Raw genomic sequence first — 14,536 nt, forward strand, 5'->3', positions numbered from 1 at the left:
CACTTCCTGTCTCCCCCTTTAAAACCTGCCCCCTTTCCTTTGTTTCCTCAGTCTTGTTTTGGACTCGGTTGTATGCACTTCAGTGCTCTGTATTTCTACAAGAAAACGACTTTGCAGCCAGGATACCACAATATACGGGTGGCTGCCCCAACTCTTTATCTGTCCATGTCTCGTTCTTGTGACAGTGGCGTAGCGGCAGGATGGAGAAGTCCCAGAGAGAAGGGGACAGGACCTGCAATATACCCAGGTGGGGCGTGCGGGGCGAGTCTTCAGGCGGGAGGGTGCCCGTGGTCGGCGTGACCGGTGCGGGCTCCGCTCCCAGCACTCATAACTAGGCCATCTGGAGGCCAGGGGTGTGCGGGTGGGGCTCACAGAATGGGCTGCCCTGGAGGGAGGCAAAGGGACTCAGTATGCTCTCTGGGGAGAGTGCCTGCCTCCCTGCGAAACCAAAGCCCCATTTACCACCTAGGGGTGCCCCAGACTGGCAGGTGAATAAAATAAAAATGGAGGTTGGACCCTGAGCGGCCGACCAACAGACAAGCCTGGTCCTTATGGGCAATGGTAGGGCATTGGCTACGGCCATTTGAAAACACGCCCTACCAAATAATAGAGCAGGTAGCTTGCTATCTGCTCCTGGAAGCGCTTCCCCGTGGCTTCACCCAGCCGGATTGGCGGCGGTTTAAGAACATGTCTGAGCTCATAGAGCTTATGGAGACGCAGAGGGCGGCCTCACACTCTGGGGGAGCAGAACCGTCCTCATGTCAAACCCAGCCGGGGGACGTTCCAAGACCTAGCCCCTCCCTGTACAATCCGAGCTCATGCGGGCGTCGCGCCGCTGGCGCGCAAACCGCTTGGGGCAAGGAGGAATGCAGGTGGAGGCGAGGAGGGTTGGTGTGCTCTGCTAATCCGTTGGCGGTCCCACATACTGGCGTGGTGATCGCCCAGCGGACACAAGACCACAGGTTTGTTCGACTCCGGCAGCAACATTTCCATTGTTGCCCGCCGCTTTGTGCAACCGCAACAGTGGCTAAAATTTAAGACCGGTATAACCTGTGTCCACGGAGACATCCGCTGGTACAGGTCCGCCGCATGTGTCATCAGTTACGGAGGGTCAGTTCGTAAACTCACCGTAGCGTCCTACCTGATCCTCCACACCCGGTGATACTAGGGCGGGACTGGTCTAAAATCAAAGCGGTGAGACACATACCACTCCCGGGGTTAATTTGGGCCTCGTTATGGACGGAGATAACCCGTCTCAAGCTGCCTCCACGCCGTGTAATCAGCCGGCAGAGAGACGGCGTCGCCCTGACTGACGTGGCAACTCCGGGCGTCGCTGGCTAACACGTCATCCACCAGCGACGCGCGGCGCGGGAGAAACCACGCCCATTGAGGTCGACGCTGACCCTCTCTCCGTGTTGCGGTTCCAATTTAAAGAAACGCGGCTTCTTTTAGAAGGGAGCAATGGAATGATGACTCCCTGAAGTTTGTAAAAAATGCAGTGGTCCTTGTCAATGGCCAGCGCACTAATCAGTCGATGCCACAGGGCCCCTACTTTGTGCTAGATAATGACCTCCTTTACCGTGTAGCAATGCATGACGGGCAGGAGACGAGGCTGCTGCTGGTGCAGCGTACCTTCCGCGGCAGGTCTGCGAGCTAGCACACGCCCACCTCCTAGGTGGCCACCTGGGCACCGAAAAACTCTGGAGCGGATCAAGCTCCGTTTCTACTGGCCAGGAATTAATGAGGAGGTTCGTCGCTTTTGCGCTTCCTGCCCGGAGTGTCAACTGCGACAAATTCCTAGGAGGGACCGTGCTCCTCGTTCCTATTCCACTGATTGGCGTTCCCTTCCACAGAATCGGGGTCGACCTGGTGGGACCCCTGGAGCCCTCAGCCCGAGGACACAAGTACATTTTAGTCCTCGTGGATTACGCTACACGATACCCCGAAGCTGTTCCGTTGCGCTCAGCTACCTCTAAAGCCATCGCACGGGAATTACTAGGGGTATTCGCGTGCGTGGGGATCCCCAAAGAAGTCTTGACAGACCAGGGGACCCCATTCACCTCGGAAACGTTCAAGGAGACTGCCAGATTACTGAAAATAAAGCATTTAAAGACCTCGTGTATCATCCTCAAACCGACGGATTAGTAGAGAGGTTTAATCAAACTCTCAAGCAAATGCTGCGTAAGGTGGTCAGCGAGGATGGAAGGAACTGGGATCAGCTCCTCCCCTCGTCCTTTTGCCTATCGGAAGTCCCACAAGCCTCCACGGGGTTCTCCCCTTTTGAACTACTGTACGGGCGACAACCTCGGGGCATATTAGATATTTTGAAAGAAGGCTGGGAAGAAGAGGCTCTTCCCTCCACAAACATACTGGAGTATATCGCGCAGTTCGCGATAGATTTGGAAAGATTCGCCTGTCCTTAAAAGTCACATGGAGGAGCTCAAGCAGCACAGGCCGGTACTACAACCGCGCACGTCTCTTGGGAGTTCCGCCCGGAGATCGGGTCATGGTCCTAGTGCCTACCTCCCACTCTAAATTGCTTGCCCACTGGCAGGGCCCCTCCGAAGTTAAGGAGAGGAAGGGACGGGGCGACTATTTGGTGAGTCAACCCAATGCGTCGGCCAAAGGAGCGGTTTATCATGTGAACCTGCTGAAACCGTGGAAGGACAGGGACCCCGATCCCTCCTCCGGCCAGCCCGCTCACTCTTCGCACACACACGACCTTAACTTCGCACGGACTTAAGTCCCAGACAGCGGCAGGAGCTGGAAACAGTTATCCGGACCGTCGGGAGGTAGTCAGTGAGAACCCGGAAGGACCTCTCTGATTGAGCACAACATCGTGACAGAGCCGGGGTTGTTGTCCGAGAACGCCCTATCGTCTTCCCGAGGCAAAAAAGGCTGAAGTGGAGCTTGAGATCAAGCGCATGCTGGAGCTAGGTGTGATTGAGGAAAGTTATAGTCCCTGGTCCAGCCCCATTGTGCTCGTCGGTAAGCCTGACGGAAGTTGGAGGTTCTGCAATGACTTCCGTCGGCTTAATCAAGTCTCCCAATTTGATGCTTATCCAATGCCACGCGTGGGCGACCTCCTCGAGAGGCTTGGACAGGCTCAATACCTGACCACACTTGACATGACGAAAGGGTACTGGCAGGGTCCTTTAACGGACTCCGCGAAGGAAAAAACGCGTTTAGTACCCCTAGCGGACACTGGCAGTATCGTGTCCTTCCATTTGGGTTACACGGGGCTCCAGCAACCTTTCAGCGTCTGGTGGACAAAGTGCTTCGCCTCATAACTCATACAGTGCTGCCTACCTGGATGACGTGGTCATCTATTCCAGCACATGGAAGGAACACCTACAGCATGTCCAAGCGGTATTACGGACACTTGGTGAGGCCGGGCTCCGGATTAATCCCAGGAAATGCTTCTTAGGATTAAGCGAGGCCAAATATTTAGGCTACCTGGTGGGTCGGGGTACCGTAAGGCCACAGTGCTCCAAAATTGATGCCATTCTGAAATGGCCCCGTCCGCGAACCAAGCGGCAGGTCCAAGCCTTTCTCGGCTTAGCCGGGTACTACCGCCGGTTTGTACCTCGGTTTTCGGAGAGAGCGGCGCCCTTGACTGATTTAACAAAGAAGAGGGCCCCGAACATTGTGGCATGGACTGAAAAAACAGGCGCTGCATTTGGTGACTTAAAGCAGGCCCTTACGCCCACACCTGTTTTGATGGCACCTAACTTTTCTTTGCCTTTCATCCTCCAGACGGACGCCGGACACAGGCCTGGGCCGTGCTGAGCCAAAGCGTCGATGGTGTGGAGCACCCCATCATGTTCCTGAGCGGAAACTGTTGGACCGGGAGACCAGGTATGCTGCGGTGGAGAGGGAGGCTCTGGCGATTAAATGGGCGATTACTCAGCTGAGGTACTACCTGTTGGGCCGGGAATTCACCCTTGTCACGGACCATGCACCCTACAGTGGATGGCCCTCCACAAGGAGTCGAATCGCGGGTCACCCGGTGGTTTCTTGACCTACAGCCGTACAAGTTTTCGCTCGTTCATCGTCGGGGCGCTCTCCACGCCAACGCTGATGCCCTTTCTCGGGTTCACGACCTCTCGGTTAGGGTCGCCCGACCCGCCGGGTCTGGGCTAAGGGGGGGGCCTTGTCACACACGTGCGCATGGGAGGCAGCTAAAGGGCTTGAGTGAAGGCAGTTCGGAGGCATGCCGGGTGTGGCAGAGTGCACTGACTCTTTTCTCCTTGCCTGTAGACCATCCCGGGGATTTCACCTGGATCTCCTGACATCACTTCGGGACTGAGCCAATGGAACTCGGCCACACCAGCTCCAGTCCCTCTGATGTCACCTCCGCTACTGAGCCAATGGTGGAAGACCACGTGCCAGATCCATACGACCTCACTTCCTGTCTCCCCTTTAAAACCTGCCCCTTTCCTTTGTTTCCTCAGTCTTGTTTTGGACTCGGTTGTATGCACTTCAGTGCTCTGTATTTCTACAAGAAAAACGACTTTGCAGCCAGGATACCACAATATACGGGTGGCTGCCCCAACTCTTTATCTGTCCATGTCTCGTTCTTGTGACAATATATATATATATATATATATATATATATATATATATATATATATATATATATATATATATATATATATATATTTTATGTGATGTAAACAAACAGTACCATAAATGAAGAGTAAAATTTTCTAGAGATAGATAGATAGATAGATAGATAGTTGACCTGAAGGACAATATACTGTTCAAAATGTGTAGCAGCTGTACAAAAATGTGACATTTGGAAAACTTTTTTTACTTTTTGTAAAGTTAGGGCACTTCATTAAAAGTCTTACAGTCTCTGAACTGAAAAAATGGCCATTTAGGTGCTTTTTATGGGTTGTGCAGAAACAATCTGCATTAAATCAATTTGGGAAATGCAGGAAAAGTCCAACCGTTTCATCCTGAACAGATGAAATTTAGGGTGCTTTTACTGATGTTAAACACAAAAGAGGGTAAAATTTGACCAGAAGATGTTCTAAATGTTAAATAAATTTTTTATACATTAACACTTTTTGCAGTCAAAAACTGCTTGGCTCCTAATTAACCTTACTTACAAATTATTAAGTTATTTATTAGGCGATACACCCCATGATTTATATTTAAAGCTGTTTTGACATATTCGTTGAGTAACCTGTCTAATGTCTCATCTGTTTACTTAGTTGAAGGGTTTGGCTTTTGCAAGTGTTACATTGTGCTTTAATCATTTATAGTGGGATATGCAGAGTGGTTTGCCTTTCCTTTTATACGACCGTATTTATGGTTTACAAGCTGCTTAAGAAGAACATCCTCCCAGACCTACAAACTCGGTAAGCTGGTCACAGAATAGACATACTGAACAGGGTGCATTCCGAAGAGCTAAATTTATTTCTCAGTGTAAGAAAACTATTCTGGAGTGCAGATTTTTTAAATGAACCCTTATTTTAAAGTCCTAGGGGAGTTTTCTTTCAACTAATGAAGAATTTATGTTTCCTTCTCTTCATTCTTTTGGCACCTGCATTGCTTCAAACACATCAGCCCACAACCTTGAGAATATCTAACAAGTTTAAACACATTCAAGCCGTGCTTGCTAAATTGAGGCGACGTATAATTTCACACAGTTATCATTTTTTCATTTATAATTTCCAAGCAGCCTTCTTAACTAATAAAACAAAATTTGGTGTTAATGCGTCACTATTCTCAGAAGACGCTATTCTAAAGTGATTACCCCACAATGGAGCACAGGTGCAGTGTGTGCTGATTATGGGATGTTGGAAAATGAGCCTCCAGCTTTCTGCTTTACAGACCATGTCTGTTGCTAGACACCATTCATTCTGTTCTCGGACTTGTAGTAATTTAAATTTTCATTAAAAACTAAATGACAGGCAGATAATATGAAATTATTGCAAGCAGGCACTTCCAGACACTAGCTAAACACCTTTCTTCTCGTGTCAATGGTTCTGATTTCAATGGAAGCAAACAGTCCATTTGTTTCATGATTTTTTTTTTTTTGCAAAGTGAAACCCTGAGCTTCCCTGTGAATTCAGATTCTTAGAAACTGTTTCACTCATCAGCAATGTTCCCTATAATTTTTTTTTCTGCTGAGTGGATGTTCTAATAAATTATGTCCAGGTACTTTCTACACTTTGCATTGAAGATCAAATAATTCACCATTGGTTCACCCTTGGAGTTTAGAGCACCTTGACACAATAACATAAAATTGTTGAGTTGTGGCTCCAGGAGTTTTGAGTAACACAATTAAATAACACACAATCAATTAGCTCTGCCTGTTGGGTTTCCGTATGATGCTGCAGGGCAGTTCTAAACTGCCATGCAGGAACAGAAAAGAGATGGCTGGCTGCACACGCACACAGCATAGAGTCAACATTGCTTATCCCTTTTCACTGCAGAACTAGTGAACATGTGCTGTAGTGGTCTAACACAATCCAGCCACTCTGTTCCACCAGTTTGGGTCACACTGGCCACTCCAATGTGGTAGTTGTGACCTCTTCCATACAGACAATGTTGGCTTTCACAACACTTACTGTAGCTTCATGAAAGGAGCCTCAACTCTATCAAATATGGTAGCACTAGTGAACTACTTAGGTACTCTCATACAATCTTAATGCCCAAGATGATACCAAAACAACAGACATGATCAAAAAATTAAAGATCATCTATGTAACTGATATACAAGGAAGGATTAAACAATTTGCAAATAAACAGAAGAATACCAAATCCTAGCTGACCTAATACTTGTGGTGTTTTCGGGGGGCTCTACCCATTGCCTTTCTTACAGTTCTCAAACAGAACACTCATTCCCTTCCTTATCATCCACCACTCCACAACCCTGGCTTTTTTACCTGCCAGTAGTTGAGTTTTTGTCCTCTCCAACTGCTTGACTCCACCTCGTGGTGAAGATAACTACTGTTAAGATTGAGACAACTTTAAACATGTCATTATGTGGTTAATAAATTATTTTACTGGTCTCTGCTTTCTTCATTGGGGGGTTTTGAATATCAGGGGCCATTTCTGGAAGTATGTGTGTTTCTTTTGGAACCTCTGGAATCTGTTACATTTGTTATTGTTATATTTTTGTAATACTACAACACCACTTTACTTGTTTATGGGTGCTGGTATTTTCATTCTCATGAAACAGTATGCAGTTCTCAGTTGTCAGAGGGCAAGGTGCTAAAAGTCAGGGAAAGCAACATCATAGACACAAAGCTTTTCAAAATATTGCAACGAAACTTTACCAGGATTATCAATATTAAATGTAATTGCATTGGAGCTTCTGATTGATTCACAATGTAATAATTCTTCACAAAATATTTAAGTGAAATTGGTTGCTGTTTTGTTTATGTGTGTCATTCTTAGGGCCCTTGAGCAAGGCCCTTAACCAGCAATTACTTTGTCTCGGGTATGACATTAACCTGCATCCAGCCCTGCAAGCAGGTCCTCCACCCTACAGGGAAAACTTGGGGACTGGCACTCCAGCTGCTGTGAAAACCTCACATTGTGTGGTGCTGAGGTGTCACCAACTGTCCAGGTGGTTTGGCATGTGGTGGGCTTGGCAGTGCAAGCTCCCACCAGTTTCTGACTTTTACTACACTCCTGTTTCCTTTTTTCTTCACTCTATGCACCTCAGACTATAAATGTAACACCAGATCATGTCACTTGCAGAAATTCTCACGTGATTCTGCACTTATGGGGTGTATCAAAAAAGGGGGATGAGACAGAGTATAGGAGTTAGGTGGAGAACTTTGCTTTATGCTACAAGGTGAATTGCCTGCAACTTAACATCAGCAAAACCAAGGAAATGGTCATTGACTTTCTCCACACCAGATAGCCTCTATGTCTTGTCACTATTAAAGGAGTGGATGTAGAGGTGGTCCACTCCTACAGGTACTTAGGGGTCTGCATTAATGACACTTTGGACTGGTCATGTAACACAAAGGAGCTATATAAGAAAGAGCAGAACCGGATCATTTTACATAGAAGACTGTGTTCCTCAAATGTGGGTAGTGACAGCCTTTATATCTTCTCTAACTCTGTGATGGCCAGTGTGATTGTGTAGGCTGTTGTGTGTTGGGCTGGTAACATCACTTCAAGAGAGGCCAACCAAATCAACAAGCTAATTAAAAGGCAAGGTCAGTTTTAGGACATACTCTGGGCCCCCTGGTGGTCGTAGCAGAGGAGAGAATTAAAACAAAACTAAGTGCCATTATGAACAATGCTGAACATGCTCTGTGTGACACACTAAAACTGAGGACTTTCAGCAAATGAATCATTCAACAGGAGTGAATGACAAGAAATACGACTGGAGGTCCTTAATACCAACAGCAATACGTCTGTATAATGCCTCACTGTGACTATGACAGCTAAGTCAAAAGTTCTCTTTCTTTTTAATTTTCTGCTTTGTTCAGACCAAAGTGTGTGTATTTATTTATTTGTCTGTTTATGTATTTAAAAAACTTGGTAAAAACCCAAATTTCCCCCTGGGGACAAATAAATAAAGTTCTACTTTCTATTTTGTTATGGCTACAATCCATCTCCTGATGCTTTTTACCAATCTTTTTTTGTTAAAGGGGATTTTTGGGTTTACAAAACCCACCTGAGCTGATAGCTTTTGTCTAGCATTTAATTGAAAAAATATATATTTTTCTTTAATATCTTTTTTTCCTTGGCAGAATAACTATAGCATACCCTCTGGGTTTGCTTCCAGCTGTACATCTGGGATCAGGGGGTGTTTATAATGTGTCTAATACAAGCCTCTGAGACCACTGAATACTTTTTAAGGCAACAAGCATTAAAGACCATTGGCCACAGACTACCTACTGTGCAAATGTAAGATTTAAGGGCCTGTATGCCCTCTAGGAGATTATCGCCCTGTTCTCACTCCCTTTATTGAGAACCAGCTGTGCTACCCATCTAATACGGGTCGAAACCTAAGTAATCAATATTGACCTCATGTTTTTTCTTTGATGCATGGGTTGTCCATTTGGTCTGGTATAATAATATGTATCCGATCCCCTTCCCTCGTGGTGGCCTTTTCCTCTTTGGATAGAGCTTCCTGTTTTTGCCTCTTACTCTTGCCATTGCTTGTCAAAGTGACCACTGTTATAATGTGTTGCTGGGAAAATGTGGCAGTGATCACAACTGCATTGGCCTGGTTTGGTGACTTTATCCTAGTCATGTCTGAGCATTGGCTTCCTAACATGTGTGTCGATTTATCAATATTTTCACTTATGCATTGTCCACCACATGAAGTTAAAGGTCATTAGCATTACACCTATAAGCCTTGTTCACAAGACTCCAGTGCAGCTAAGAAAGTCACCAGCACCTTGCTATTGCTGGCTTAATGATGCACAGCAGAATATACTGATGAGACCAATTTTATTTTTAGACCCTTATTTGGGATTTTTATTATCATCTTTTTTACCCTTCTTCCACGTTTTCCTATTTTTAAAAATTTCTTCCTAACCAAAACAACCAGGCAGACACACAGGTACACAGACAAACACAGACAATTGTCCTTTTATTAAGATGGAAGAGTCAGGCATCCCTGTCAGTAGCTGGGTCTCCTTTTCTAGAGCATTCTTGAAAAGAATACCATGATGCATGCACCACACACTCATGACAATGATGCTCTACTGCCCTGCTTCTTTCATGATATGCATGATAATTTACGCCATCAGCCCAATGCAAGGGTTTTTCAGACTGCCTGCCTGTTTTTCTTACCTCTACCTGTCTCAAGTTGTCCTTGTTCACACGGGCTCTCCTTAGGGGCTTATATGAATTGGATTTCTGCAGATATCTTGTTTGGTTGTGTGTGTGTGTGTGTGTGCATGCTTCTTTCCTGGAGGTGTATGTTTCAATAAAAGTATTTTAAGGTTTTTGTACAAGTGGCTGACCAGAGAGAAAAATTAAGAAAACTTGACATTAAACCTATTCCAGAGAAATTTTGAAGATAATACTTTTATTTTAATACAGGTAAGTTTATAAAGTGCATAAATTACCCAATCCAAAAATTATAAAATATGAGTGGCTTAAAACCCTTCCTCAAAATGGAGTAGCACAGCGGTTAGTGCTTTGCACTCAATGGACCTGGGTGTAATTCTTACTGTAATCTCTTTCTGTGCGCAGATTGCATGTTCTCCATAGGTTTCCCTACGATTCCCAACATTCCAGACTCTTGCAGGTTTGCTCGATTGCTAGTTTTACACTGGCTTCAGTCATTGAATGTGCCCTGTGATGAAGTGGCACCTTGTCTATTGCTGATTTTCTTGAGCCCAGGGCTCATAGTCTCTTGTGGCCAGGTCTGAAGGTAAACTGAATAAACTTTATCTTAGGGCCTCGCAGTCTCAAGGAGCCTATCAAGATCTCCAAGAGTTTTTTTTTTTTTTTTGATAGTTTTAGTTTCTGATATCTTAAGTTCTAAGGAAGCAAACTTTCCCTGCACCCCTCATGGGTTTCGTATGCATGTTGGCATTCTTGTCAGATTCTCGCCTCACACAGCCTTATGCTATGTTAAACTTTGCTGGACAGAGCCTCTACAACTTCCCATAGCGTATGGTTGCACCATGAAGTCCAGTCCTATCCGTAACTTAAAAAAGAATTAAATACACAAAGATACCCTTCATCAATCAATCATATATTATCATTGTTGTTCCAAAGCTGAGAGTTTTTTGTCATGTTTATCCATTAAACTTCTTTCTTGTGCTATGCCTGAACTTTCATTTACAAATGTGGTCTCATTATGGTTGTCTGTCATGTCTTGAAATGCCATCTTTCCTTTCACCTGACCATAATGTTCATCATCAACATGCCTAAAACGTTTCCAGTCTGTCCTGTTTGTAAGGACTCTCGGGTGTGTGTAGCGCCTAGGTGGTACAAAATGGAGCGCATTCCACTTTTATTATTTTTGAATTGTTTCCAGTTTCTTAAACTTTATAAATTCTGTAAGCAGCAACCAGGGACATTCGTTTTTGGACCTTTAACACAAATTATTTTTTAAAAACTAGAATTAGCATAAAGCGATTCAATACTAATGCAAAACAAGCCCCTGTACTGGAATAGGTAGATTAGGAAATTCTTTTACAAAACACACTTAAGTTAAAGGTCACAGAGCGTATTCTGGCACTTATTGGCTAATGGCTCCTCTTACGGACAGTCCTGCCGGCCGACCACCGTGTTTTTCGCGCTCACGGAGAGCTCACTAAGACACCGCTCTCTGCGCGGATTATTAGAATGTCCAATGGATGGACAGATTTATTTAAGGGTGTCTGTATGAGGCGCAGCTTCTAAACGAAGACACGTCAATTGATGGCCGTTACGGAATAATAATAGTGGAGTAAGGTGTCCAACCACCTACGCATTGGCCATACTTTCAACACAGCCGTCTAATTTCAGGTCACAGAAGCTGGTAGCCCGCTATGGTGTGCAGTTAGTTGCTCCATTACCTCTTTTACATAAGTCACTTTCTCGCTCTCCTACAAAATATGTTCTCCTAATGCCTAATGAACTTATTGACCTTGATCGACAAGTTGCATAACACGAACCATTGCCCGCGGGAAGCGCACCTCTTTACATTCCTTTTACAAATCAGCGAAATCCAATGCATTGACGACCCTCAGTGGATCCAGTCGGTGGAAGGGAAGGGAAGCTAATTATGAGTCGACTATACATATAAAGTTCGGGTTGCTTAACGATTTTACGAGGAACAGTTGACGAAATGGGAAGTTTTTTTTGATCGCCTTCTCTGTTCGTAGTCCCAATTCTGGGTTCACTAGGGCGATCGTTGTGCCCCTTAGTTTATATATGGCAGAAAAAAACGCAGGCTTTTATTGCAGAGTTCATGTTCGCTATAACGATCCGAACCTAAATATGCATATTCACGAAAACACGTATGCGTGGAGAATGCAAAAAACGTGGCATGCTTCTTTATGCACCTATTGCTAATCTTTACAAATATATATAGCACTCATGTTTGCTGTGATTTTTTTTTTTCAAAACATTATGAAAATCTTGTATATGTTTTCCTTCTGATTTTGTTCAACAATACATCTTTTTCTTAGTAAAGGGGTTGGCACTTCCAACAAGGGTTAGGACGGCTGCCTCGCTACTAGACTCCGTGGATCGACATTTTCGATAAACTTGATCGCAAGGTGTTATATTGTCTGTTCCTGTTCAATTAATACTGATTGATAAATCGCATTTAAATGTCGAGATGACCTAAATGTGAGTTTTTAGTTTCACATCTTGTGTTGGTATATTCAAATACGCTTTTGACAAAAAATATTACAGTTTTGGCTCCACATCGTAATATTCTTTCTACCAGTTCATGGTGTTGGGAGGCTTTATTCCTACAACTGGCGATCGATATAAGAATCGCCTCGACCTGTTTAAGCATCTTTACGGACACAGCGATTAGATTCTCCTCACAGCTTAAGGGAAGTGGGATCGATTGTAAGTACCTGCTCGCTTTGTTCACCTGAGTTACTGCTCGTCCACAATCACTTTTTGATTTCAGAGACGTGCACGCCAACGGAATTATCGAGGTTTGGACGAACAAGTTTGAGTGTCTGTGCATGTCTAGCGATGGGCTGCCATCCCGTCGACGGCTACTTCTTTCATTTATGGCACCCAGGCTACTGGAATTGCTTCGAGTTCCCCAAAATCTTGTAATGGAAATACACTGTTCTTAAATAGGATTGATGAACTACAAAAATTAAAAAATAAAATATATGGGGCTTTCACTGTTATATTAAATTTTAAGACATTTTCCTCAGTCTGGTCTAAATACTGTCTATGTATTTAATTACTGCACATTTTACAAACGGTAAAACATTTTATTGTATCGGTATATTAATGTTGCAGTGCTTCTAGTTTCTTGGTTATGGTTTCAGCATAACATTACATATCATTGACAAGCCCGATTTAATCGAATTTATTATGGTCTCGGGTGCGAAGCTTATTACACTTAGCAAATGTAAGTAAGCTCGCATCAAGCGTTTTCTAAGAAGGCGGTGAGCCGGGCACATAGTATTTGTACTGTTTCCACTTTAAAAGCCAGTGCTCTTGCCAGTGCTCTCACTTGCACTTTGTCACACACGCACGCTGTCGTATGCACACCTACACAGCCTGTATAAACAAGCGCTTAGCAGTATAATCATCGTGATATTCAGCTAGCTTCACCCGTGCAGACAGCCCACTCACATCATTAGGATCACTTACCTTTTACCAGCGCTATACTCAGTACCATTATTAGACACACCCCTGGATCCATCCGGAGAATATGTGCCATGCCAAGGTAACTCCGAGAAAGACGAGCAATAAACCCAATGCAGCTGTTGAAAATCAAAGCCAAAATCGGTATCTTAAAGGTAAGACAGCTGGAGCCTAAGTCATATCCATTTTTTCTGTGAAAAAAATGCAACGAAGCAATAAACTTTATTTCCTTTTGTATCCAGGTAAATTGATGCAAACAGATGAAGTAAAATCCTTTAGACAGATGAAATAACAAACAGAAGATGACCGATGATATCTGGTCACACAGCTCGTGGTACGCCTGGTGGCACGGATATCAAGTAGAAGGGTGAATTGCTCTTCAGAAGTGGAGCCAGTAGCCCTGACTTGCAGCCGACACGAGTCTCTGCAGAAGTGAATAGCGTCTTTGTGCCTTGTGTACTGTATAACGGCGAGCTCTTTTGGCTCCCTCTGCTGGAAACACGTAATTCCACGAAGCAGGTTGCAATCGAAGAGGATGAGTGAGTTGCGCTGATGACTTCCTGAAAGATGGGCAACACCATTCATTTCATGTCTCCACCTTCAGATTTCTTAAAATGCATCATGATCTCATTGTGTAATACGACACAATTACATAAATAAGATTTCTTTGAAGGATTGTAAATGTATGCATAACCACCCTGATCAAGCCGGTTTCCGTGTGCAAACCAGGTTAGCTGTTTTCAGCTTTTAGTCTTCTTTTCTTTACATCTGTTTTTTAGTTTCTACGATGACGAAGTCTATTGTTGTTGCAATACTAATGCCAACTTTGTTACCCTGTTCACATTTCTTAATGCATTCAGTTCTTTATTTTTTCCTTATGACTTGATGTCAGATCATTTGCAGATTATATGGGGGCTCGGAATTGTCCCATGTATTTAACTTGTATTTGGATTATTCAATTAAGTAAATGTATTTCATTAGAATTGCAGTCTGCTCTCTTGTGCTCCTGTCTCTTAAGGGGAACTTTCTACGCCATTGGTTTCTGTGGGGCACTGGATAGATAGATAGATAGATAGATAGATAGATAGATAGATAGATAGATAGATAGATAGATAGATAGATAGATAGATAGATAGATAGAGTGCATCCGGAAAGTATTCACAGCACATCACTTTTTCCACATTTTGTTATGTTACAGCCTTATTCCAAAATGGATTAAATTCATTTTTTTCCTCAGAATTCTACACACAACACCCCATAATGACAATGT

The 14,536-nt window shown here is 44.2% G+C and overlaps 1 protein-coding gene across 1 annotated transcript in view; it reads right to left on the reverse strand.

Moving 5' to 3' along the window:
- Positions 1-13,699, reverse strand: part of LOC120514772 (endothelin-3-like) — a 101,644-nt gene extending 87,945 nt beyond the window's left edge. Inside the window, exon 1 of the mRNA XM_039735318.1 lies at positions 13,273-13,699. Within this exon, the coding sequence (XP_039591252.1) occupies positions 13,273-13,342 (70 nt within the window). The 5' untranslated portion in view covers positions 13,343-13,699. The remainder of the gene's footprint in view (positions 1-13,272) is intronic.
- Between the last annotated feature and the right edge of the window lie 837 nt (positions 13,700-14,536).

This window comes from Polypterus senegalus, chromosome 14, assembly GCF_016835505.1.
Source record: "Polypterus senegalus isolate Bchr_013 chromosome 14, ASM1683550v1, whole genome shotgun sequence".
Lineage (NCBI taxonomy): Eukaryota > Metazoa > Chordata > Cladistia > Polypteriformes > Polypteridae > Polypterus > Polypterus senegalus.